The sequence below is a fragment of the Scophthalmus maximus genome, chromosome 6 (assembly GCF_022379125.1).
Source record: "Scophthalmus maximus strain ysfricsl-2021 chromosome 6, ASM2237912v1, whole genome shotgun sequence".
Taxonomy (NCBI): domain Eukaryota; kingdom Metazoa; phylum Chordata; class Actinopteri; order Pleuronectiformes; family Scophthalmidae; genus Scophthalmus; species Scophthalmus maximus.
Genome location: NC_061520.1, coordinates 14768777 through 14796261, shown reverse-complemented (window position 1 = coordinate 14796261; position 27485 = coordinate 14768777). Strand labels below are relative to the sequence as shown.

Here is a 27485-nt window from a genome sequence, read left to right as displayed (position 1 = left end):
CTACAGTAGTTCAATTGTCTAAAATGGGTTTATTGTTAATCCATCAATATTAATAATTTAATGTGATATAGCCTATACAGGATACAAACCCTTAAAAAACATGACAGCTGAAGAATATTTTGCTCCTGAAACTTTTTTTAAAAACTTTTTCATGCTGTAGGTCCACTTGCAATGGAGTATTTTTGTTTTGTAGTGCTGCAACAGTACTCGTGTACATGTTCCTATTACTTTTTCTACCAGTGGCCTTTTAAAAGAAAATAAATACGTAAAGAGTAAACATGCTGAGTTTTTTTTTCTGGATTGTCAGTACATAGTGAATCGCTGTATTCATTTTAAATTCAGGATGTAGAGTGAAATCCAGTGTCTGAAAGAAGTGCAGCACTGTTTCGAGTGAACGAGCTCCACAGCCTCATGATGGTCTCGGTTTTATTGTGCTGGGTAGCAGCAGTGCGTCGCGCTCCCTGCGCTCTGATTGGCTGCGGCCGCGGTGACGCTCTCCGCGTCCTGCTCTCTCGGCCCAGGACGGGGAGGGAGGGAGGGAGGGGAGCTGCAAGTGCGGCCGAGAAATCATCATAACACAGGGGCCAAAAAAATGATCCCTTGCACCGTCTTTCCTCAGCTGGAGCAGGTGTTCGCCCTCAACATGTCTGCAGAAACACAGGCAGCTGCTGCGCCCAGCTCGTGACTGCTTCTCCAGAAGACGTCCTCAGACGGCGCGGCGACGCCGAGCCACAACCCCGTGAGAGTCTCAACTCTGCAGCCCGCAGAGACCGAGCAGGTTAACCCGGAGGCCACGAGCACCATGCCCGTCCACGACCCCGAGAGCATCCTGAGCTACCAGGTAAAGTCTCCTTTACGCATGCGATCTATGGCGCGTTGCTTCAGCGCCGAGTACTGCGCGCGGACCAGACTGTGCACTCGAGCTCCAGTAACTGTCTCCTGACGTCCCCTGCTCCAGCAGAAACTCATCATTTGCTGCTGCGAATTGTGGACTCTCACATCAGCTGTACGTTTGATACTGTTGCATTTCTCCATGCAGATCACATCTTGCTTTTTTTTGCACATGTTATCTCGAAGAGGTCTCAGTCAATGTTTCCCCGGGATGCTGAGTTGAGTTATGACTCCCACCCCGCAGGATGCTGCTGCATGCGTAAAGGATGCTGTTGATCCTTCTGTTATTCTGAGGCGCAAACACGTGCAGCGGTTCCGTCACATTGCAATGCACTGAGATGTCCCAGATGTTTGACTGATCCACACCGGCATCCTTGTAAGATTATCAATTCGATACGGAAACATGTTGTTTTAAGTAGGACACTCGTTAAAACGGCAACTGCTTCTATGTGGGTGTGCTTGGAATAAAATGTCCCGTCGGGTTTTGGTGGATTTTCAGTTGACTCTCGCGGAGACGGCGTGTTATTTCCCCAGTTGCCCTCAAATGACCTTGACGCCATGTACCATACGCGTCGTTCCTCATTAGACGATGCTGGCGACGTGAGGCGCACAGTTTGTGGTGAGGCGAGGTTTGGAGGGGAGAATGGATCCGTGATGTCCTGTTGATGACTGAACCATTCGAGTCTCGGTCAGAGAGGAACCAGCAAGGACAAGTGCACGCCACCGTTTAGAGATGCTTTTCATTTAAAAAAAAATATTTTTTATTATTTGATTATGTAGCCACTATATGGCAGTATCATAGCCTAAAGGACATGATGTAGCCTACACCCTGTCACAGTCATGTCATCATGAGTTATGATCAGATGGAGGAAGACCAGAGGTGAGCTTGTAAGTCTCTCACATGATTAGACAGCTTCCAGACATATGGGGGGGGGGGGGGGGGGGGGGACTACCAAGGAGCCTCACTTCTGTAAATTTTAGGGTTGGGGCCGTCACTGGATATGTTTGCCAAAGCACCGTTGATGTGTCCCAGGAGCTGGAATAGGTTTTCAGATCCTTTCAGTAAAAAACAACAATGTGAAGAGGTAAACATGTTCAATAAGTGGGGCAGCAAGGGATTTGCTTTCAAGGTTTTACTCAAAAGTTTGGTATCAAAAGTAGAAGGGGACCTTTCCGCAGTGCTAAATTATTGGTGTCTTCATTTGCACGCAGCATTTTTGCAGCATTAATGTTGTTAGTGAATCAAGTGGTCCTCTTTACTACACAAGTATATTTTCAGAATTTATCTCTTAAATGTGAAGTGCCCATCACACATTTCTAAAGCTAAATTGTGTTCAATTTGCATGACATTTAACTAGAAAAGCGGGGAAGGAAAAATATCTAAATCATAATCAGAAATATCTGCAGATTACTCCTCTGTTGGTTGTTTCAACTCTGGCAAGCAAATGCTCACATTTTTGGGTTTAATGTATGTATTATATCTAGGGTTTAACAGGCAAATATACTGTAAATATTGTGGTAAACGTATGATATAGGGTTAGGGTTAGGGTTGCATCTTAAATGTGATTGAAATTAAATATCACAGTTCTAAAACTTGAAAAAAGACATATTCATATTTTAATACCTCAAATTGAACTTGAGTTTTCATACTGCACTTAGTTTTCACCTCTGGGTTAGATCTAAGAGTGTTAAGAAATATATAAATCTGTGTTTTATGAGCATTTCCAAGATGAAGGTGTGTGATCATAGAGTTTAGGTGGAACAAATACATAAGCAATAATTTACAAGCGAACTAAAAGGTGAAGGATGAGAATATGATGTCCAAGTGCAGCAAATCTGAGTATATAGAACAATACCCAAGAGGAATAATGATTACACATTTAGTGCTATGAAGCTCCACCATAACTGCCAAGGCGACAGTCAATACAGTGCTTTGGATTGATAACTGGAGCACAGAGAAGCACTAAGGCCTTCAGTCATACCACAGACTCTCTTCATGCTTAGATACAGAGATGCCTGGGAATCAATCAGCCCTGGTAAAACAAACAACAAAACCAAGCACACAATAAAGTAAAAGTGCAGTGACATAACTGTCCTGTTCCTGAGCCAAACTAATCAAGTGAGAAGAGCCACCACACACACACTGATTTGATGTGTTTTCAAGAATGTGATCTGAAAGTTTGGAAAAATTATATATTTATATTGTTGCACATTTGAGAGACTCCAGCTCTCAATTGTTTCTAATTTTAAAATGATAATAGTATAATATTTTTGTCACCAGGCATCATAAATTTGCCTCAGCTTTATGTCCCATGAAGACGAGACTGTTACGATTCTTCCATATCTTTGGTTTTTATCACTTTTATCACAGTACTCAATGCACCACGTCATGTTTAAAAACGTTACAGTACTGCAGCACACCCAAAGCCAATGAGACTAATTTAGTTTGAAAGCACACAGAGAGTTTCAAACTCCCAAACCATCAGTGGAATGAGTAGGTGGAAAACGTCCTCGAGGAACAGCAAGTCCACATCATGTGGCACGATGACTGGGAATCACTGCAACTCACACATTCAAGACTTTAGCCCATTTATTTAATTTACTTTTCCTCTTTATTGTCATAATTAACTGCAGTTTTAATTATATTCCAGTATAAGGCCACACCAATCTTCCTAGAAAGAAAAGAATTAGACAGTGAAGGCTGTCGAGCGGCAGACTTGTATGTGTGGTGTTGATCAAGGTGTGTATGACTCATGCGAGCCGTGGGAGGGAGCAGTCAAAACAGCTGCCGCTGTCATCCTATCTCCACCAGCCTATCTCACCCTTTCACCACTACCTCTTCCTTTGAAGCGCTCGTGTCAACCAATCCTCAGAGTGAAGCACTGTCACATGTGTGTCCATGCCACATTGGTGATGGTGCGATGCCATGAAGGGGCAGCGCTCGCCTGCGGCCGTGGCCGGCCCCCGGGTCACGGACAGTCTGGAGGTGACAGGCCCAGTGTTCTGTCTCCCTCCTATCAGCTCAGGGGGCTTCTGGTGAGGGGAGGAGAGAGGTGGTGGTTGCGTGGGCAGATAAAAAACAAAATGCTAGACTTTGAGAGAAACACTAGAGGAATACTTAAAGTTGCCTCTCGAGAAACGTTCAACAAGTGTTTTGTGAGAGGGCGAGGTCATTGCAACAAGTCACACAGACACATGGAAAGACTCGAAAGTCGTGAAAGCTGTGATGCCGAATCGTTGGATGCACTTTTATGAATCTACCAGACTGTTCTTCTCACAGGTGACGTAGTTATTATACTTATACAGAGCAAACGTCTTCCTTACAACAACAATCTGTGCTTACACAAAAAGATCATTCAGTGTCCGTGATGGATCTCTGGACTCTTTACAGTAACCGGCAGGACCTCGTTCCTCTGAAGCTACGCTCAGTCCTGATGAAGTTAGAGGGCAATGTTGTGCAGCACATTGATTGGCCTGCTCGGTCAGGAGAATCATTGCTGCTCTATTTGTTCAGGATGATGTTCAATGTTTTTTTTCCAATGTGCTGCACATCTGATTTTGCCTGAATTCGTTGCCAAGAAAAATCATAAAGTACAACAATCACAAAACGTCTCTAACTCGCACTGACAAAAATTTCTCGATTTGGTTTTCGTGGCCGTCCAAGTCCTGAACTCAGCAAACGAGGAAAGGAAATCAAGCCCCTAAATGGAGTGGGGAAAGACTGAGGTCAGAAAGCAACTTTGTGTTCTTTTAGTGAATTCTCTGCATCAAAGGGAGGTTTATCAGTGTCATAAGTAGGACACTGTGAGATTGCACTACTCAGTTCTGCTCTGGGAATCTAACATCATTCTGGGACAATCTGCCCTGCCAGCAAACGCATCCAGTATTTGTTTGGTTATCAAGCGTAGGCGAGTGATAGCATCTCTCTATTTTTGTCTTTTACATGCTGAGGCTCTAGAATCATGTGAATATGCAAGAAGGGCCAAACAATAATGAGTTGAAGGATTATTTTATGTAACATGACTTTATTGTCAATAAAAAAAGAGAGTGTGTCACACAAAACATTCATCCTCATTAAATCATTAAAAAAATAACTAAAATATGTACTCCCATGATTCTTGCCCTTTTTGGGTAATAGCTTCATCGTTGAATCCCCTGTTTGTAAGTCGCTTTGGACAAAAAGCGTCGGCTAAATGAATGGAATGTCAAAAAGAATGGAATGGAATTCATCAACATCATCTTGGAATAATCTGGAGGCTCAAACTGAATCTGTTGGACTTCAAATATTTGTGCTACTACAGGAAAACTTGGCATCAATCATGTGCTTCCTCTTCTTTCATAACCAGCCACAAGGCAGCATCATGAGATTCCCATAGGTGGTTACCACTAATATGCTGGTAAAGGACAGGAACTCAAGGACAGGCAGCCATTTTGGGGCTAGCTGTGAACCGCTCCTATACTGCGGTGGCAGTAATCTGTGTGGAAAATTATTTCTGAGTCATAAACCCTTTTGAAGCACTGTGACCGATTCAAAGCTTGAGGACAAGATTTAAGAACAAGGGACGGTTGCCAGGATATAGATGCAGGCGGCTAAACACAAACGACCTGCCCTGTCAGTGGGAAAAAAAACATGCACACAGGGTCACAGATGTGCTCCCCCGCAGAGAGAGAGAGAGAGAGCGGGCAGGCAAAACTTTAAGTGCCATGTGAGCTTTTTTAATTAGCGGAAGCACTTTGTGTATCTCAAGAGAGGTGAGTTGCGAATGACAGGTACCCATTAACCTGCTGAAAAAACACATACCTGCATGAAGGTGCCAAAAGGGCACGCTCTTACTACTGATCTGTAATCAGAAAAGACTGCAGGCGGTGGGTCACATTGTGTTATGAAGAGCAAGGACTCCGTAGAGGGAACAGCATAATCATGGCGTGTGTGTACAATATAATATTCTGATCTGTCGCCCACAAAATGTGACCAAAAAGAAGATTTTCTTTCTGTCATGCCATTCTCTGAAACACTATTTCACCCACTCTAGTTTTAGTTATTGAATTCTCTCTCTCGCTCTCGTGTGTGTGTGTGTGTGTGTGTGTGTGTGTGTGTGTGTGTGTGTGTGTGTGTGTGTGTGTGTGTGTCAAATGGATGCAAACTAATTGATGATCTGATGGTTTCCTGGGACAAAAAGCTTTTAGACTCTCTCTCCTCTCTTTTCTTTCTTGTTGTGTTTCTGTGTTTGTGTTGTGAAGCTCCAGTTCTAATGGAGCCGACTGCCTCCAGCCTGAGCCCGAACCCACACACTGCACGGAAGCCCTAATTCACCAGCCACAGCTGCCACGACTGATAACAGTGTGTGTGTGTGTGTGTGTGTGTGTGTGTGTGTGTGTGTGTGTGTGTGTGTGTGTGTGTGTGTGTGTGTGTGTGTGTGTGTGTGTGTGTGTGTGTGTGTGTGTTTGTGTGTGTATAAAACTAATGCCTGTTGCAATGACTTGGATACTCTGGTGCTTGAAGTCAGTCCATTATCTTTCTTGCACGATCCATTGCCTTTAATAAATAAATGGGTATGGGTATTATGGGTATTTTTCCAAATAAACACGAAACATCTACTCCCATGTTGCAGTCACAATGAGCACAAAACGGCCCCTGTTGCCGGTTAAGTGCCTTTCTTACTGGATAAACCACTTTCACCCCTTGTACAAACATCATTATAAACCCACGAGTCACATTCTGTGCTTGGCCCAAGCGTGACTTCCTAATGGAGTGGCCCTATTCTTCAAAATGACAGAATTGTCTTGGGATAACGACATGCTCAGTCATGCAAACAGAGAGAAATCCCTCTGTGCTGGTTCGGTGGAGAGCGTGTGAGAGGAGGCGGCGAAGCAGTGCCAGGCCACCCACACCTGAGAATTAAGTGGATGTCTTGGGATCCCAAATCTGTTTTCCACTATTGTGTGAATCATAAATAGCTGCCTGAGCCATTCGCAGCGGGACGGTCATGAAAACATAACGGAAAGCTTTTCAGATTTGGATTTGAACTTTTGAATTTAATAAGGTAAGACATTTATCTTGCTGTACCGCATATTAATTAGTTTCTTTTTTCTTATCACAATCTTCTGCTCATACGCTTAGCTGTTCTGATTATAGCAGTACTGAGAGGCTAAAGGAAAGAGGCAGAAGATTAAAAAAAACAGCTTTGGGTCTTTCGTCACACTATCCCCATTTATCACATTTCATAACTGCATGAAGAAAGAGTGATTAAAAAGTGGTTATTTTTTTATTTCAATATTAATGCGTAGTGTTTGATCAGCCAGACCCGAGGAGAACTACATCACTGCTCGCACTTCCTCCATACGCACACACACACCATACAGTAAAACACACAGAGTACTTTAGTGCAAACGTGCTTTAATAAAGGGACCTGTCATTTTCATTAATAGGATATATGTCTCCCATTAGATAAACCATATTTCACCAGGATAAATGAGAATCCTAGGCCTACACGCTGCTCTGACAGACCAAGACATTTTAATTTCCACTTCATCAAATACAAACGCAATTTCTTTTGCCTCTGTGGCCAATCATGTAGAAGCCCAGGCCACAGTGTGCGCTGCATTCGCTGCCCGCTGGATAATGGAATTACTAATTACAGTAAACGACTGCATGACTTCTTCAGTGTTTGCCCCTGAGTTTTCACCAAAAACTGTGCCGTCATCATTCATTCGTACATGTACTGTTGAAAACTTAAACATACAGAGACACATCCTGCTGAGTATCATCCTTTATTCACTAAACACTGTAGGTTAAGTTAATGCTTAGTCTCCCATCTTCCTTGTTTAAGTATATTTAGATATTAACCAACTAAATGATCACAGCCCTGCTCCGAGTTCCAGAGTGACTGAGCAATAACTCTCTCATGTGTTGCTCTTCTGTAATCCTGTAATCTGTAATTAGTCATGACAAATATTTAATCTACAAACAAATACATTTTTATTCCAGCAATTTGCCATTTCTTTAGACTGGGTGTCAGTTTCCCAAGAAGATGTACCTGCCAGTTCTGCATCCCCCTTCCTCCACCTCACACAGTCATAAAAACATGTCCATTATATACAGATCACATGCTCATATAGAGGGGATGGAGGCATCTGTTAGCGAGTTGCATTTATATACCCGTGTGTGTGTGTGTGTGTGTGTGTGTGTGTGTGTGTGTGTGTGTGTGTGTGTATGTGTTCAGTTAAAGATTAGTCAAAGACCCCTGTAGGCAGGAAGCCCTCATCCATTTGTATTTATGTATAGATTTTAGTTATTGATTTATTTAAAGTTGCTCAAACTGGTTGTTACGTACAAATATACGATCACATCTGTAGCATTTGGCATCCAGGTGACAATGACTATTATCCTACACCTGTGTCAAAGGTTTAATTTATGTCTGACTCTGACTGAGGCTCTCAGAAATTAGAAATCAAAGATTTATTGTTGCATCCACTTGTGCTGAGGAATGAAAGTGAGATGATGTAAGTAAAGAACATGCAGAAGAACAGCAATTCCCGTGCCGTTGTGAAGGTTTCTGCCGCCCTCTGCCCTCATTATCCCAGGATATATACATCACCTTGAATAACGTATAGAGCTGCAGGCACACGAGCAAACAGTGCTGTTTCTGAGAAAGCCTTGTCCCGGGATAGTGACACCCAGTATCATCCTGCAGCAGTCTGCCAACAGCAGCAGTCCTGCTGGATGTGGCACTCTGCTAATTTGATCTGATTTGATTTCCCCTGGATTGAAGAGCCTAGCACATTCTCCAACTGACTCATACTGTGTTTGCTTTCCGTGCGTGTGCGTGTTTGTGCATGTGTATGTGCCTGTCCTCTTCTGTGCATCTGTGCCAGACAGTCTGAGAATAGACTGTCTGGAATTTGAAGCTCATTGTTGTGGAGCTTTTGTCAGTTTTGCCAATTAGTGGCTCTGTTACAGTGTCATAACTTGTTGGTAACGTGACACTCCAGGACTTAATGACCTTTCAGGCTTTATTTCAAGAGCTGAAGGTGTCCTACAAAGGTGAACATTTCCTTTAGAGCAATATTGCTGCTGGGAACAGATGGCAGAGAACCTCACTGTCTGCAGTGTTAATCACGGTAACATTATCCTTACATGCACCCTCTTTGTGTGTGTGTGTGTGTGTGTGTGTGTGTTCATCAGAGGCCGGATGAGGAGGTGGTGGTAGACCAGGGAGGCACCAGCTCTGTGCTGAACATCCACTATGAGAAGGAGGAACTAGAAGGTGAGTAAGAGAAGGACAAAGTGGCCAAAACTTGAACTGAATAAAGCCCTCGTGTGTACATTATGGATGTGATTAATGCCTATGATGACAGGTTTTTGTGTCATTCTCATTCCTGTACAGTATGTATTGCTGTTGCCACAGTTGAAGAATGGTTTCTTTTTACAACTTCATGTTATGGTTGTTTTATTGGTACTTTTGCACATTTTCTCATTTTTTCATTGTTTGCTCATATTCCCCCGATCAATTCACATTACATTTTAGATGTTTGAGGTTGTGCTAAATGTTTCAGTTTATTGCCAGTGTGACAGAGAAAATAACAGGGGGCAACTGCAGGGACAATCTGTTTTTTCAAGGCAACCCCAAGACATAATTCAGCAATAAAGCTGCCACTCTGCTCTAAGGTCTCGAATTTTCCGCCATGCTGCACATCTGCCCATACCTGAATCAGTGATGTCACTGCAGGTGAAACGTTCTGCTATTACATCACTGATTCCGGGTGGCCAGAGGAGCCAGAGGAGGGGCATGCTTTCAAACCATGGTGCAGTTGAACTGATCGACTTTGAATTCATTCTCTTTGGGGATTTGGCTCATTTACTTAAGGCACCAGGACCCCCGTTTCTGCATTTCCATTGCAGAGCTCCATTATTATTATTCAGCTATGACAAATTTGATCACATTTATTCCAAAGTGTGGTTTGGCAACGGCATATGAATAATGAATAGTGCACTTTGCACCCAGTGAGCAATCTGTTCACAATGACCCTCACTCCTGCAGTCCACACAATAACACTTCACACTGTAACCATGAATCATACCTTATTAGCTCAACAGATATTTTGCATGTATAAACGGTTAGTTGTACCTGGACTGCATCCATCATATTGACTGTAATGAGTGGGGTGAAAAAATCTGCTGAAATGTCGTTGAGTACATGTTTATTCTACTATGTATAAAGTATGCTCCTAATTAAGGAAAATACCTGTTCTTTTAAGATGCCCCTCATGGGATAATAACATGTTCAGTGATGGAACGCTGCAGCTCAGTAACTTTGTATCCTTGTTGCATCCCAAATATATATATTTGTTAAAAGCAAACACACACACACACACACACACACACGAACTCTGATATTCAGATAAAACAAAGTTATTGTCAGTGTCACATAGGCCTGCAGTCTCTTGTTATCACAGCATGTTGCCGTCAACATTGAAGGCACTGATGATAACTACAGACGGCAGTTTTTGAGGCTGATGTGGGACAGGAGGCACAGTGTTATTCCCAAATTTTCCCCGTGGCGCTTTAGCCAAACACCTAATCCTCAGTTTAATGGCTGTCACTTTCAGTTACTTCACCATCTGAGCCTAGAGACCTCTATTCAGCTCTGCTCTGCTCCATCAGCAGTTACCTCCCCTGACCCATTCTCTTTTATTTTGATTTTGTCTTCATGTAGCCTCAGCTTATCATGATTTTAAATGATCTGATCAAAAAGGCTCAGATGAAATTAACTTGTGAGTGGACAAAAGTACACAAACACTGCAAACCAATGACAGGAAAGTCATGCTGCAAATGTCCAATGAGTTCTGAACTGCATGTAGTCTACTTATAAAGAGCATTTTTGAACATGTATTATATGGTCATGTATTTTAAAAACTGCCAAACAACAACTGAAAAATATATGAAAATAAAGACAGGTCACTACTACCAAAGGATTTGTTTCTAAAATGCTTGGATTCAATTAGGTGTAGGTGTCAATTTTTAGCCAAAAATGTAAGAGCTGATGAGATTTTAAAAAAAAAAGCTCTCAAGGCCAAAGAGAAAAACTTATTTAAAAAATCTGTTTTGCTGCAACTGGGACATTCTTCAGGGAACTGGGCTGAGAAATAAAAGACAAAACAGACAGAATAGGCCACAGGAAAAAAACAAAACATTATTTATGAACCTCTTTGGTCTTATTGGATCTCTTCCTTGAATCATAATTAATTAAGCACTAGTCATTTCATCATCCCCTTTATCACTCCAGATGCAGTTACTGAACTCCCCAGAGCCGTTATGGCCATTTATATGATCATGATGAGTTTATGTTATTTGTTTTTTTTCTCAATGTCCTGTATTTGTTAAATGAACTGTAATGGCACTACATGACTCATGTGCAGTCCAGTAGTAGAACAGTGACTCTGTAAATGGACTTCTGAGTGACAAAAGACAATAATGATTATATCATAGCAAAATATGACGGAAAGACAAAATAACAGTGCATAGAACCATTACTCCGTAATAAAAGTACAATGACTCCTCTCTTCTCTTTACCAGGTCATAGGACTCTGTTTGTGGGGGTTCGGATGCCCAGGCAGAGCCACCGTCACCACAAGCCCCACGGATCTCGCCACCGCAAAAGGGACAAAAGGGCAGGAAGTACCTCAACACAACAAAGCGAAGGGACTGAGACAACCCCCTCCAGTCATGGTAACACACACACACACATATGCACACATACAGGACTCCCGGCTAAAATTGACAAGCACACTAATTAGCTGCCAAAGAGCAGGAACTAGTCAGTATTGCGTGTGTGTGTGTGTGTGTGTGTGTGTGTGTGTGTGTGTGTTTGTTTGGTCTGAATGTTTTGTGTGGACGCAGATGTAATTCAAGAGGCATGTAAAGTATAGTAGGCAGCATTGTGTATGAAAAAATTCTGATGAGGACCACACTTCACCCTCTGCCTCCTCCCTCACACCCTCTCCCTTCTTCAGACACGCCTTCCCAGAGGGTCCAGTTCATCCTGGGCACCGAGGAGGATGCTGAACATGTGGCCCATGAGCTGTTCACTGAGCTGGATGAGATCTGTGTGAAGGATGGAAAGGATGCTGAGTGGAAGGAAACAGCCAGGTCAGGATCTCCTCTGGGAGCTGCTGGCAACAATGTTTGTCAATTAAGTTGCTGACAACCCGGCAACCCGGCAGCTCCACAGCTGTACTGCTATGAAAAGGGGAAGTGTACAATGTAGTGATATACTTTTAAAGCTTAGTGGATCAATTCTGTAGATTGGATGTTTGCTTCAGGCAAAAAGCTCTAGAGACAGTGATAACAGACAGATCTAATCTACACTCATCTGCTCTGGACCTGTATTAAGCAATTTTTCATCTTGAGACCAAATGTAGAAGTGAAAGTGTTTTTTCACTGATACAAGGAGTATCATGCAATGCACTCCTACATACAGTGAAGTGCAGGAGTAACATGTTAACTGTCAAGTGATCACTTGATTATTATTATGTAGGACTAGCAGGTCAGAGACCAGGACTTACAACACACATCGCCACAAATATGACTGAAATAGAAACAAGAAGAAAAGCAAACCAATGAAGGAAATACATTTTGTTGCTGATAGACAACACTCATCAGAGAAAAGATATAATTAGGAGGGTTTAGTAAGATTGTAAACAAAATGAATACCAGCTACATTGTTGTTGTATTAAAAATAATGGTGTAACATTCCACCAAGGTTTATTGGAATCTGTTCTCCAACCAACCAACAAAAGAAGATATAACCTCCTTGGTGGAGGTTATAATAGGTCAAAACAACCTAATGCTGAATTGAACATCATGCCTTCTGTAATTTATTATTAATCATTAGCAATTATGCTTAAATCAGAGGCTCTGTGCTCGAGTCCGTTTACTGCTGTCATCCAAGATCTACTTTTAAACCCTCCTTGAATTTAAGAGTGATTTTTTTTTAAGTTGTAAGAAATGTGATAAGTAGCCTTCATTGTTAAATGATAATACTCCACGAAGTTTAAGAAGTGTGACGAACACTGATGTCTTGCAGGTGGCTGAAGTTTGAGGAAGACGTGGAGGACGGCGGGGAGAGGTGGAGCAAGCCGTACGTTGCCACTCTCTCCCTCCACAGCCTGTTCGAGCTGCGCAGCTGCATCATCAACGGCAGCGTGTTGCTTGACATGCACGCCGACTGCATCGAAGAGATTGCCGGTGAGAATTTTTTTTCCAGCTAACCCACAAAACATCTCAGTATGAGAGAGATCAGCTATTTTTAAGAAACTCTCAGGGTCATTTTATTACTCTACAGAACCTTTTATATGAACCCGTTTTTATCGTTGTGTTGGTGACCGGTGTTGCTGTTTCAAATCCTTATATGATTTCAAAAATATATATTTTCCCATATTCCTCTTGCTTGCCCTGTGAAGTCACTGCTCCTGTCCTTAAGTGAAAACTAAATCCATGATATAAAACAGACTCAATTTCTCAGCCGCTGGATGTCATTACAAATCCATTTAATGTCCTCAGAGAGGAAACACACATTCTGTACAGACCTGAGGGGAGCATCATCAACGTGATGGCCGCTGAAACACACAAACAGACACACAAAAACCCAAGTTGTAAGTCACAGAAACATTCTTACTGACTTTCAGAATAGATCCTTGTGATCTTAACATTATACAACAAGCAGTTACTTGTCCAGTGCAAAGTCCAAACTTCTATTGAACTGGATTTGCATAAAATCTACAATTAGGCAAAGATAAAACAGAGTCATTTGTATGAAAGTACGCGCTTAACTACACATCTGTCTTCGCATGCAAACACGCGCACTGTTGGCATATACTGTATGCCCATGAATGTTAAAATAACCACAGCCTCGGACAAAAAGATACACAGGCTGAATTATTCATGCACGCACACACACGCACACACACACACACACACACACACACGCACGCACACATGACACACACATCCCTCTCTTCTCCATGTGACTCCTGCCAGCTGCACCTGGACTCCAAATGGTAACCAACAACGGTTGGATAAAGCTCTTATAGCTTAGTGGGTTACACCGTTGATTTTGGTACAGAAGGTAGGGGTTTGATTCCAGGTCAACCCAGTGTGGGCCCTTGATGCCACCTGCTTCGATGCTTGAAAGCCACTTTGGACAAAAGCGTCAGCAAAATTAATGCAATGTTATGTAAGAAAAACTGTTGCTGTATACATTTCACAGTTGAGGGTCGTGCTCCCTGCTCTATACCTCAACCTGGTGTAAAAATAATTCATTAAAGCCAGCACACTTATATCACACCACACGTCTGACTAACAACTCTGATATCCTATCACAGATTGTTAATCAACAACTGCAAAGTGTGTGAGCAAAAACAATAATGTAGCCTGCTTTCAGCGGCTCTCTGAGCATGAAATGATGTTATTAAATGAGGGATCTATGGTCATCTGTCAGTTGGCAGTGTGGCGGAGGCGGAGCTGCGGTTATAGTCTCAATTATAAATAACTCAATCCATCTCAATCCCGTGAAGACTGGAGGCTACATTAGACATTACATTGCATTAGTTTTGATTCAGTTTCAGGCTCCTTCGTGCCACTGACCCTGTCAACATGACCTCAACACATTAGCACTGGCCTTTATGTGTGCTCAGAATGAATGCACGCAATGCAGTGTATCTGTCTACTTGACTGTCGTGGAGGAAAGGAAGGAAAGAAGCAAAGGTCCTGACTCAGCAAGTCAGGAAAAAAAATTAAATAAAGAAAAGACTGGGGGAAGGAGGAGAGAGCAAAAGTGTTGAGACAGATGGAGAGATGCAAATTATTGTCTGCAGTCCCACATGATCATACATGTTGGACACATACTGACTTTTACAACACACAACCTCTGTTCTGCCCTGAGTCTTTACATATCGACATATATGTCTGAGCAGATGTCGCAAATTCATTCTAAATGCAGCAATTAATGAGAAAAAACTATTTTACATAGAGCAAAGAAAGTTTTATTGTTTGAACATGAGGATTCTTTATTACCTAGTTTTTTTGTTTACATAGTTTATTAATTATAAATAAATAGCAGTGGATTAAAGCTCTGGTCAGATACAAAACACATGTATAGTGTGCAAATAAAGGCTGTCTAATGTCACTGACCTGAAACAGTCTGATCATACTCTGACGCAGGTGTTAATGGGTTTGTCCGTTTGTTGCAGACATGGTGCTGGACCACCAGGAGGCGTCCCATGAGCTGGACGACAGCGTGCGAATAAAGGTGCGAGAGGCTCTACTAAAGAGACACCACCACCAGAACGAGAAGAAGAAGAACCTGATGCCTATCGTACGATCCATCACAGAGGGATCCCGCAAACAGTCAGAGCCCCATCTGACAGGTGGGTTTCAAAATGTACACATACATACCAGATGTGGCCTGGTCTCCGTCAGAGGATTTTTTTAGCATCAAGACAGTTGTTACAAATCATTTTTCTGGCAGAAATTAAATTCAAATTCAATCCAGTGTCATGAAATAACATTATAATTCCGTGCTGTATGTTACAGAATCAGTGTAAACTCATATAAGTATCATGTAAGTAGGAGTTGACTTTGACAACTCTGATCTTATAAGAATACCTAAGGTTTCTTATCAGAATCATGAAGGGAGAAAAACAAGGGAATAAAAGAAGCAAGTAACAGACAGACACACAGAAAAACCCAGTCTCTTAACAGCAACACTTACTTTCAGGGACAAACTGCCAGAAGCCATTTGAATGTTTCTGAGCGAATGGGTGACATCTGGGCAGATCTACTGCCTTCATAGTTTATTTCACTTTGCGGCTGGCAGACCAATAAATACATGTACTGACGGAGATTTTCTCTGTGCGTGTGTTTCTCTCTTTCTCTCTCTCTCTCTGTTCACACAGCCACATCTCCCCAGCTTCCTCCAGCTACAGAACCAGCGAAGAACGGTGCTGGACAGGACAACCCTCCGGTGGACCTCAGCAAGGTAAACAAACACACACGGCTGAGGGCAGTTTCTCATGCAGACTGTGGATAGATGTGTTGATGCTGTGAAGGCAACAAAAAAATGTTATACAGTGCCACCAGCTCTGACTGAGCTCATTGATTGAGATGTGTATCAGTGTTTGTTGTGCTGTCACCAGAATCAACCAGGTCATATAGTGCCCCCTATGAAACAACAGGGGGACTACATTTGTTTAAAGTGGATTCCACAGCAGCAGACTGTGAAGCATGGCCACATAGGACACAGGTTAAAGCTTCCATTCTGCCATTATCTGTCACCTGAGGTTGTAGGCGCATATAGGTGCATAAATGTGCAGTATAATATCCCTTGCACTGCTAGTTTCTCTTGCAATAGGCTGCACCTGCAGTGGCAGAGCTTTACATACAACTGTTAGATAGTAGACTTTTCTGCTGCAGGGATTCAGTAATGTTTTGGGTTACTATTGTAATCTTAATCAATAGTAGCATCTGCCTTGTCTCACCAGGTGGATCTGCACTTCATGAAGAAGATCCCAGAGGGAGCCGAGGCCTCGAATGTGTTAGTGGGAGAGCTGGACTTCCTTGAGAGGCCAATCGTGGCCTTTGTCCGTCTCTCTCCCGCTGTGCTGCTCACCGGCCTCACTGAGGTGCCCATACCTACCAGGTGGACAGCTCGATTCGATCAATTTTAGCGGTCAAATTATGTCACTTCAACTATCCAGGAACGATTTACATGCTCAAACTTGTCTGCTGACAAATTTCAGGTTTCTCTTCATTCTCCTGGGCCCAGATGGAAAAGCTCAGCAGTACCATGAAATTGGACGCTCAATGGCGACCATCATGACAGATGAGGTGAGGGCTCTGTCGGATAAAATGTGGCGTCAGAAACCGTCAGAGTACAAATGAAATGTCAACATGTCTTGCAAAGGGGAGGCACTTGAGTTCCCTGTGGCCTTCACTTCCCTCTGCTCCAGATCTTCCATGATGTAGCGTACAAGGCAAAAGACAGAGGTGACCTGCTGGCAGGGATAGATGAATTCTTGGACCAGGTGACTGTCCTGCCGCCAGGAGAGTGGGACCCCTCCATCCGCATCGAGCCTCCTAAGAACGTCCCCTCTCAGGTACACAGCTACGACGACGCAGATACTTGCTTTTTTAGGTCTGAATTTTAGCTTCAACTTTGATTTGTTGCCATAAATGCAACTGTGGCTGTACAGGTAAAGTGATTAGCAATTGTTTGAATTTTTCCTCTGCCACTGGGTGTCTGCAGGAGAAGAGAAAGCAGCCAGGAGTCCCGAACGGTTCAGCCTGCCAGGTAGAGGAGGAGCTACATGCTGAGCACCATGGGCCAGAGCTGCAGAGAACTGGAAGGTAAGCTGTCATCTGGCGGTTTATTATACAGTTTTTTTGCTTCGGCACTGTTTATTCGAACCCATGGTAAACATGGATGCCAGATTCAAAATGGCAAAATTCAAACAGTTGTACCCTACAAATGGTTAATATCAGGATATGCTGTCATAAAAACAGTCTGTGCAAAAACATGGAGGAGGCACCAGTTGGGCTTCTAGAGGGAAGTGTTGCATTCGGCTGAGTTTAATACACAACACGTTTGCCAGTTGCTTGGGGCCATAGAATCTAAATTTGGATTTGTCAAGAGCTGAAAGCAACAACGCACCAAAACCTTTTTCAATTTCATTTCTTCAAACAATTCTGAAAGAGTAAGGGGTGGAAGACTTGAGGTTGAGACTTGGGAATGTTATCGGATACACCTATGACGATAGTGACATCATTCCCTGCTTCTCTACTATTATTGTCTTTTCTTGGATTGTTTTTATTTTTATTTTGCAAACTCTGTAAAGCAGCCTCAGGTGCCTTGAAAGGCGCTATATGAATCCAATTTATTATACTTACTGTGATTATGTGGGGAGACTTTTACTGTGTAGGGCCTTTCATTATCCCCTTAGTGAAACATTGATCTTAAAATGTCCCCACACCACGCAAGGGGCTCATTAATGACTTTCTTTAACCTGTTAACTAAGTCGGATCAATTTCATATTGACTTAAATAAAGTCTATTGTTCTTTTTTACAGAGCTAACTCTGAATTATGCTTGACTGCTGGTCATCTCTTGACATTTTGAAATTGCCTCCTTATGGAAAAGGGCTGGTTGTTTTGGGGGGTTTTCCCACTATTATTGCAGTCATTTAAATTGTGAAAAATTCACTCATTCACTTTCTTGCCGAGAGCTGAGGTAAGAAGATTGCCACCACCCCTGAAAAAAGGATGAATGGCAGTTTTTGTCGGGAGTAGAACAGTTGCTAAAATTAACCAATGCAAATGCTTTTATACATACTCGGCGCAGTTTTAATGCCGGCAAATGTCAAATTATCATGTAACGTCCGTAATGTGTCAACTTGGCATAACATCCTTGTTGTGTAAACTTCAGCATCACCCTTCTTTCCTCGTGTGTGGTCAGGTTGTTTGGTGGTCTGATCCTGGACATCAAAAGGAAAGCTCCCTTCTATCTGGGTGACTATAAAGACGGCCTGAACCTCCAGTGTGTTGCCTCTTTCCTCTTTCTCTACTGTGCCTGCATGTCTCCTGTCATCACCTTCGGAGGACTGCTTGGGGAGGCGACAGAGGGACGCATTGTAAGAGCACATTCACTCTCAAATACTGTCCTCCCAATGCTGCAGTGTGAAAGAACATCATGAACAGACACCGATTGTTATTGAACCCTGTATAGGAAACAAGACATACTTTATGTATTTCCATTATCTCTCCATAGAGTGCCATTGAGTCCTTACTTGGGGCATCTATGACTGGAGTGGCCTACTCTCTGTTTGCTGGTCAGCCTCTCACTATTCTGGGCAGCACAGGTCCTGTGCTGGTTTTTGAGAAAATCCTCTTCAAGTTCTGCAAGTATGTTCACTATTGCAAAAACCTGTGGGTTGTTTTTTTATCATGACCCTGAGATTCTTTTTTGCTAAACAATGATCTCTTTCATTCCCCCTCCCTTCTCTTCCCTCTCTTTCCATTTCCTTCCCTTGTCGTTTCAGGGACTACGACCTGTCCTACCTTTCGCTGAGGACCTGCATCGGCCTGTGGACGGCCCTGCTGTGTTTGATTTTGGTTGCCACGGATGCGAGCTCCCTGGTGTGCTATATCACTCGGTTCACAGAGGAGGCCTTTGCCGCCCTCATCTGCCTCATCTTCATCTACGAGGCCTTGGAGAAGCTATTCCACCTGGGAGAACTCTACCCCTTCAACGTACAAAGTGATCTGGACAAGCTCACACTGGCATAGTGAGTGCCTTCATATTCACCTTACTGGTTTAATCTGCTTGTTCACCTGGTCGATTTTTGTTTTATTGTTCATTGTTCACTGTGTTTTCTGTCTCTATAACCTGATCTCTTCTGAAAGTTTCAGTTCTTTCTGGCCTTATTTAGTCGCCCAACATACACTGATTTTTGTCTGTGTGCCTCCGTCTGTGTAGCTGTAGGTGTGCCGAACCTGATAATCCCAGTAATAAAACATTAGCGCTGTGGAGTGAAGGAAACATCACAGCGTCTGCTGTACCATGGGCCAACCTTACTGTCAAGGTAACGCAGCTACGTGAAAACAAACACACACTCACACACTCCTTATGACTCCTGATGTCAGTATATCTTTCACATGATTGCATGTACGCTGCATTTCCCCCCAGACTGTGTACCTTTGTTAACATTTATCTAACCCCTCACCTTCCCTTGAGCAGCTAACCTCTCTCAAGGACCTGTGTATAACTGAGCACACCATATGTTTTTCTTGCATTTTGTGTTCTTGCTTTTTGCTTTGTAGACCTGCCTGCCAGGTCATTTAGATAAAACAGACTTTTAAATTTCTCCTCCGTGAATCTCTACAGGAGTGTATCAGTCTGCAGGGCCAATTTGTTGGCACGGCATGCGGCCACCATGGCCCCTACACCCCAGATGTTCTCTTTTGGTCAACCATCTTGTTCTTCTTGACCTTCTTCATGTCTGCCTTTCTCAAGCAATTCAAGACAAGTCGTTATTTCCCCACCAAGGTAATCAAACACTGACTGCTCACTGAGGTACGGCGATCCTAAACACTGGCAATACTGACAGTGTGAGTGTTGTTATAACCCATGCCCAGGTACGCTCCATGATCAGTGACTTTGCAGTGTTCCTCACCATTGTCCTCATGGTTCTGCTTGACTATGTCATTGGAGTACCCACCCAGAAGTTGAAGGTGCCCAGCAAATTCCAGGTAGGGAGAAAAATGTATAATAATATGGACCTTCATATGAATGTACTATTGAATCATGGCCTGACTCCAGTGGGATGTGTCCCTCCAGCCCACCAGAGACGATCGAGGTTGGCTGATCAATCCAATAGGACGTAACCCTTGGTGGACGGTACTGGCTGCATCCATTCCTGCGCTTCTCTGCACCATCCTTATCTTCATGGATCAGCAGATAACTGCCGTCATCATCAACCGCAAAGAGCACAAACTACTGGTTAATAGCATCTTGAAAATTCCGATCCTAGGTAGCACACGGCTGTCCTGTGAACCCGTATCTTTCCTTTGTGTTTTGTAGAAGGGCTGCGGGTACCACCTGGACCTGCTGATGGTAGGGGTGATGCTGGCGGTGTGCTCCATCATGGGCTTGCCCTGGTTCGTAGCAGCCACGGTCCTGTCCATCTCTCACGTCAACAGCCTGAAGCTGGAGTCCGAGAGCTCGGCTCCCGGGGAGCAGCCTCGCTTCCTGGGCATTAGAGAACAGAGGCTCACTGGCCTCGTCATCTTCCTGCTCATGGGCTGCTCTGTATTCATGACTGGAGCCCTGCAGGTTAGTCAAACAAGCTATACAATGCTGCTCCCTTCTGGCGGGGACATTGAATCAGTGGAGTGAGAGCATGAAACTATGATGTTACTAAAGTTCATTAATGTAGATTCTTTCTTTTTTTTCAGTACATTCCTATGCCAGTGTTGTATGGTGTTTTCCTTTACATGGGAGTCTCTTCATTGAAAGGCATCCAGGTAACATGCAATCTGACATTTATGAATATGTCACAGAAACAACATCCTTGAAGTGGAATGTCAATGGGGGTTCAAATAAAATTTCAATCATTGAAGCATTCAAATTGTAAGATGCCTTGTATTTCTATTTATACTTCATTCAAATACTGAATGTTTGGGAGTTTCCTCTTGGCCTCACCGTCCTAGCCTCTCAATAATTTGTCTGTCTCTGTCATGCCCTTTCCTGATCTCATTAAGTCAGTTGCTATTCAATGAGGCCTCACACTTAATTGTCAAAACTATCTAACTAAACTTGTCATTCTTAATCACCTCCCTTCTCTTGCCACATTCATCAACATCTCTCTCTCTCGCTCTGTCCCTTCCCTTCCCCCTGCACTCGTCTTCATCACTTCTCAGTTCTTCGACCGCCTGAAACTGTTTGGCATGCCAGCGAAGCACCAGCCAGACTTCATCTACCTGCGCCACGTCCCCTTGAGGAAGGTTCACCTGTTCACCGTCACCCAGCTCACCTGTCTGGTGCTGCTCTGGGTCATCAAGACTTCACCTGCGGCCATTGTCTTCCCCATGATGGTGAGCTGACCACATACTGTCTCCATCCCATTCTCTCTCCATGTCTTCCATTTAAGTCACAGCACCTCTGTGTCCCTGCAGGTGCTGGCTCTGGTTTTCATCCGCAAACTGCTGGACTTGTGCTTCTCTAATCGAGAGCTAAGCTACCTGGATGATTTGATGCCTGAATGGAAGAAAAAAAATCTCGATGATGCCTCCAAAAAGATAGAAGAGGTACTCTAAATCTTTAGATGCTGATGAAAATAGACAAATTTGTACATATTGACTTCACATTTTTTATTGCGCGCGTGTCTTTCAGGAATCACAGGTTATGCTCACTGCAATGCCGGAAGATACAACTGCTGTTCAGATCCAACTGGAGAGCAACAAGCCTGTTCAGACCATAAAAGCACATGACCCCAGGTGAGTACACAAACTGTACATGTAACACACAAGGAATGATCAGAGTGGTAAGATTAGAGAAATATTTCACCTCCTTGTCGATCTATATGGGTGCTGGCCTTATTCTATGTGTGGTGGTCTGTACACCTTGTGAGTACTAACTTCCTGACTCTGAGAGCTCTCCCTAAACCCCATCTCACCCTCCTCCCTCCCCGTCTGCTCTGATCTTACCGGCCTTCTCCTCTCCTCGCTCCTCAGGTGTGACCCCTCTGACATTAACATATCTGATGAAATGTCTAAAACCACTGTGTGGAAATCCCTCAACTCCAATCAAAGGGACTCTCGTCCTGTGGCTGCTAAGAAGGCAAGGCCATACCCTCTCTCTCTCTCTCTCTCCTCCTCCTCACATTATGAAATTATTCCTCCTCCACTGTGGTCACTCGCCTCTGTTGTGCTTCCAGTTGTCACTCCAGGTTAACTCTTGATTGCAAATTGCAGGTGAATTGCACTCTGTGTTGTCGTGACCTTGGGTTTTTGTATGCTTTCTCCGCAGGATTGAAGGGATCACGTTCATAGACGAGTAAAGGAGGTCCAGAGTCTGGGCAGACTTGACGGTGCCATTTGACTGTAGTTCTGGAGCATCCTCAGGATGCTGCGATTTGGCTGGCTCGTTTGTCAGCCTCTTCAGTGCTTAGAGAAGCGAGTCTCAGTGATATGTACCAGCTACCCGCAACACAGTCCACAAACACTCAGAGACAAGGGTGCTTTACACATACAGATAGACACATGCTTGCACTTTCTTTTAGCTTTGTGAGGACTGGGTATATTTATACATGCTATTTAAAAATCTTATTTCCCCAAACCAAAATCCTAAAATTAAAACCAATGCTAGCACTGATCCGTCTGACTCCATGGCCACAAACTAGCCTGAAACTCAGCCAACTTACCCATCATTATTATCAAGGCTTGGGACTTCATTCTCATTCTAACCTCGCCAACAGTGGTTAGTCCCAATCACAGTCTTAATTGACTCGTGGCCTACTACACATGATGATGTCAACCATCATCATCTGCTGCTTCAGTCACTAAACTAGACAGGGAGGGAGAAAATCTTTCATGACAACTGCTGATCAGTGAACATGCCTTTGGCTCTCCATCTTAGTTATCAGGTTGAAGGTTGATATAAAGGATGAAACCTCAAGACCTGTGAGTGACCACCTCTTCTATCAGCTCCCTTTTAATTAACTAGTGTAAAGCCGTGAGACTGACTCTGATATTGCAATCTAGAGACAGCCAGTCATTGTACAGCATTAAAAAATCTTGTTGCTCAATAAAGTGCCATATGAAAAAAGGCATGAAGAGTTGAATATTAGTATTGAACAGCCAGATCTAATTTGACTGACAAAATTCTTCTTCTCTAGATAATTTTTTTTTCCCACTCCTTTAGCTAGCCACAGCCAAAGCTGTAAACTGATCTCCAGCACAGAAATAAACCAGGAATGTGTCCAGTTGCCATTTTATTAGGTACACCAAGCTAAAACTATGCACTGTAACACAACAGCCCTGAAATAGATCCTATACCTTCATGAAGTTTCTTTTGTTTCATTTTTGTTGAAACAGAAATTAGCGGTGCTGTTGAACTGCTATTTTGTCTACCCCTTATGTATAATGGGAACAGACTAAAGACTGGACAAGGTTGAGTTCATTGCAGCTAATAAACATGCAGTGGGGGGTAATATGAGGACGAACACTAATGTCCCCCACTTCTATTTTTGCCCTCACAAAGTTAGAAGAGCTTGCATGAACACATACACACATACACAAACAACAACAACAAAAACAACAACAACAACCGCTCTACTCCAGTCTTTCAACCTGTTCATTAGAAACAACACCAAGGTTTCTCCTTCTTGACTGTACATTTAGCCGGGCTATATATTGGAGTATAAATGCTCTTTTAAAAACAAACCAGGTTCTTTTTAATAATCCTTGTATGCTACTCATCATTTCTTAAATCTCATAGAGTCTCTTTTTATGATGTGCCACCAGTGTGATTTAAAAAAAAAAAAATTAGTGACATGCCAAATATTGGTCGATTTTAAAATTCCATTTTAGTTCCAGTAATACATAGACAAATCCTGTTTTGCGGCATAAAACTTTGTGTCAGTTCTGTGTGATGGTGTAAACTGAAAACTGTAAATGTTAGAAGACCCACTTCAGTTGAAGTAGTGGCATCAATAACTTGTGTTTTTTGAGGTGTAATATTTTTCTTGATGGATGTTGAATGTGTAGGATGGAGGTTTTTCAACCATATGATTGTGATGTGTAATGTGTTGGTACAGTGACTTATTTCTTTACCTCATACATGGTCATGAACGCTAATGCAAGGCACTGTGTGTGTGTGTGTGTGTGCGTGTGTGCGTGTGTGCGTGCGTGCGTGTGTGATGGTTCACCATTTTCTTTTAAGCAATAATTCTCCCCATATGAAACCCAAATTGACCTACCACAACTCTTTATTAATCAGGTTCCTTAGTTTTTTTTAACCAGTACAACCTTGTTTATCCATGCCTGGGTGGAAGGATGGCTGATATTTGAAGCCTAAAAACAATTTCCTTACATGTACATTTTGACATTGTCAATTGCATTCTTCGTGCTGACTTCAGAGACATGTCAATTTGGATAAACAAGGTTCTACTGTGGTGCGCTCCCCCTCATTTTGTACTATCAGAGTCACATCTGATGCTTGTTCTTACTTGATTTAAGGTCCACATTTTGAGTTTCACCTCAAAGCTTGGAGAAGCCAAAGGGAGCACAGGGATTATGGTGTGAAAGAATGATCTTCAATAATTACCAATAACTTTATTTGCACTTTCTGTAGATAAGGCCTTTGTGATATATTTTATTTTCCAGAGATATATTAAGAAATGAAATGATTTTACAATGATTTATTATAGTTATTTATTTTTAGAAATAAAATTCATGCTCTCATTACTTTCTGTATATACTGTATAAAGCTAAGTGAGCTAAGAGCAAGGCTGAGTAATGAACCACGTAAATAATGCTTCGAAGAATGTATCAATACCACCACAAGTCGTTATCACATTGAGAGCAAAGAGCTCTGATGGCAGACGTCAGGAGTTTGTCTAATAACTGTCATTGTCACGTTCGTTTGTCCTTGATGGAGGACCTGGAGAACCTTGACACTTCTCAAAATAAAAATGACTATTAACAAGAATAATCAAGTTAATAAACTTACTTGGTAACGTTAGTTACACAGCAATTTCTATCTTACACTAGCGAATGCAAGAGTTCATTCAAGGTTAAGTGAGGCTGTAGCCGAAAAAACGGCTGAGTGTATTGAATAGACTACTTATGTATTTCATTACCAATTAATTCGATTTTTCATGTCATAAAAGGAGTAATAGTTTTTCTTTAAATTAATCAATTTGAATAAAAAGAAAAGCTCAAATGACTCCCCTTGAAGTCAAAAGTAAGTGTTCTGTGATTTTATAAAGTCATCTATTTCAAAATTGATGCATTTAAAATATCTCATCCATTAATTGATGTAGTCATTAACTGATGTTTAAAATCTATTATCTCCTTGTTTTACTGTCTAATTAGATATCATTTAGTGAATTGTTTTATATACAGTATAATCATTCTCAAGGTTTCCTAACAGATTCCACCTCAATTCTATTCAAGTGACTTTGAAGCAAAGTACACAAACACAGTAATCTATCACTGTAACACCACATGCAGTCAAACCTCCAGAGACATGAATGAAAGTTTCATACAGGGTGTTTGCTGTCACGTATTTTGGCTTTAACTCTCTCATACTTTTGAATGTGTGTCTTCATACGTCTGAGGGCCCATAACTTAACTGTGGAACAACATGACTAAATATTATTCATGGTGTAAATATATATTCACAGAAACACCGGTGAGTGCAAAGAGTAGCCTAAATAATGCTGTGGAAATTGAGGAGGAACAGAAAAACACTTCCATATTGGACCAGACTAAATTGTTGAAAACACTTTTAAACATCTAGTGTCAATGACCATAGATATGTTGTAATAAATCATGAATTTAGTGATTGTAATTTGTGATTTTAATGAGCAACGTGTCTTAAAGTTCAATTTCTACTCATTAATGTAAACAGTGTTTGAATGTGTAATAAACTTAAAGTAAAACGCCTTCAGTATATACATGTGACCGAGAAAGGTCATCAATTTCAGTGTGTGTGAGTATATATATAAATATATATATATATATATATATGTGCCTGTCATAGAAAACCATTTCCTGTCGTGCTGATCATGTTGACCTTTGATCACCTTTCATCTGACCAAAAACCTCATAAAAGTCGGCAATGAGGCGCAGGCCGTAAAATAGAAATGAATACCTACTGTGTCCCATTTGGGAGATTTTAACCATTTCTTTGTTACATAAAAATACAGCAAGATATGCGTGTTGTAAATGTCCTCCTTAATACATGCCAACTTCATTTTTGTGTGTAGATATACGTGATGTCCCTCCAATGAATATGAGACAAAACTATCTGTTTCAAGTACAAGGTGACTGAACAGCAAAAGGATGAGAGAGAAAGATGTTAGAAGGACGATATTTCAGGGAGAAGAGCATCTGGACTTCTGTAACCTTAATCTTTTGGTCTCTGAGCCGTATAGCAAGAGCAATGTCTCTTGAACCACTGGATGATTAGTCTGGAGCAAAATACTTTCACATGTTTTATATGAATGTCATTTAAGTTTTGATTAATGAAGAATGGTGAATAAATCATTACAGTTGAAACGAAACAAACTGTTGTTTTTACTTATGACATTATGCTTGCGATTTGAAAGTACTCCACTGACATACAGTGTTGCATGTTGCATGTTTGAGCCCCATGTTGTCATGTTTGTCATGAGTCGTTCCACTGGGAGGCAGCAGAGTCAGAATCTTTTCAATAAGATTCTCCCTCTGAAGAGTTTGCCTTTCCAAAAATGTATTTAAGTCATCGACTGTTTTGTCATTTTAAGGCAAAATAACACTCGTCCCGACCGGAGCAGTAACCACATGGGAGGTCAAAAAAATAATAAAAGATCTCCCTCCCCTCTCTTTTACTGTCCTCCCAACCTCTTGATTCTGTTTCCATTAGTTCCCTCCCTCCTTGTGCTGCCCCCCGTCCCCTGGTTTTGATCCCGAGGTGGAAACGCTGTGAACACATCTGGAGGTGATCCTGACTGCAGAGGAGTAGCCTGTGGGACGGGGTATGGGGTTAAAGATGCACTGCGCTCCCTGTATGTATACATCTGTGTGTGCATGTGGGCCCTGAGGGCGTCACGTGACCCTCACTCCAAAATGCCCAAACTGATCACAAACAGCTGGCGGGCCGTGCGGTACACCAATCGAACGAGCTGTTGGCCGTGACGTCATGTGGAAAAGTGGAGGTTGACGGGACGTTTTAAGATACGTGTGCTTTATTAATTTGATGATTCACAAACAAAAATGACTAATAATAAAAGAGATTTAAGGTGCACAGCATCAGACGGATCCGTTAAGTGGCGTCC

General features: G+C 42.4%; 1 protein-coding gene across 1 annotated transcript; it reads left to right on the top strand.

The window, feature by feature from the left end:
• The first annotated feature begins 301 nt into the window (after positions 1-301).
• On the top strand, positions 302-26727 carry slc4a8 (solute carrier family 4 member 8). The gene is made up of 25 exons (XM_035632389.2): positions 302-841; positions 9077-9158; positions 11468-11620; positions 11905-12040; positions 12978-13138; positions 15142-15318; positions 15847-15929; positions 16432-16589; positions 16690-16777; positions 16900-17046; positions 17196-17296; positions 18401-18575; positions 18713-18846; positions 18984-19229; positions 19421-19526; positions 19829-19990; positions 20080-20193; positions 20282-20443; positions 20525-20776; positions 20899-20967; positions 21364-21537; positions 21619-21750; positions 21836-21939; positions 22177-22282; positions 22472-26727. Exons 1-25 carry the CDS (start codon positions 803-805, stop codon positions 22475-22477), a joined length of 3267 nt encoding a protein of 1088 aa, XP_035488282.2. The 5' UTR covers positions 302-802; the 3' UTR covers positions 22478-26727.
• The last annotated feature ends 758 nt before the right edge of the window (positions 26728-27485 follow it).

Bases quoted from the DNA above. Each gene is read 5' to 3' on its own strand.
- slc4a8 (XM_035632389.2), top strand. From the start codon at position 803: ATGCCCGTCCACGACCCCGAGAGCATCCTGAGCTACCAG. The intron at 9,159-11,467 runs GTGAGTAAGAGA...TCTCTTTACCAG, and splicing joins TGAGAAGGAGGAACTAGAAG to GTCATAGGACTCTGTTTGTG. The intron at 15,319-15,846 runs GTGGGTTTCAAA...CTGTTCACACAG, and splicing joins GTCAGAGCCCCATCTGACAG to CCACATCTCCCCAGCTTCCT.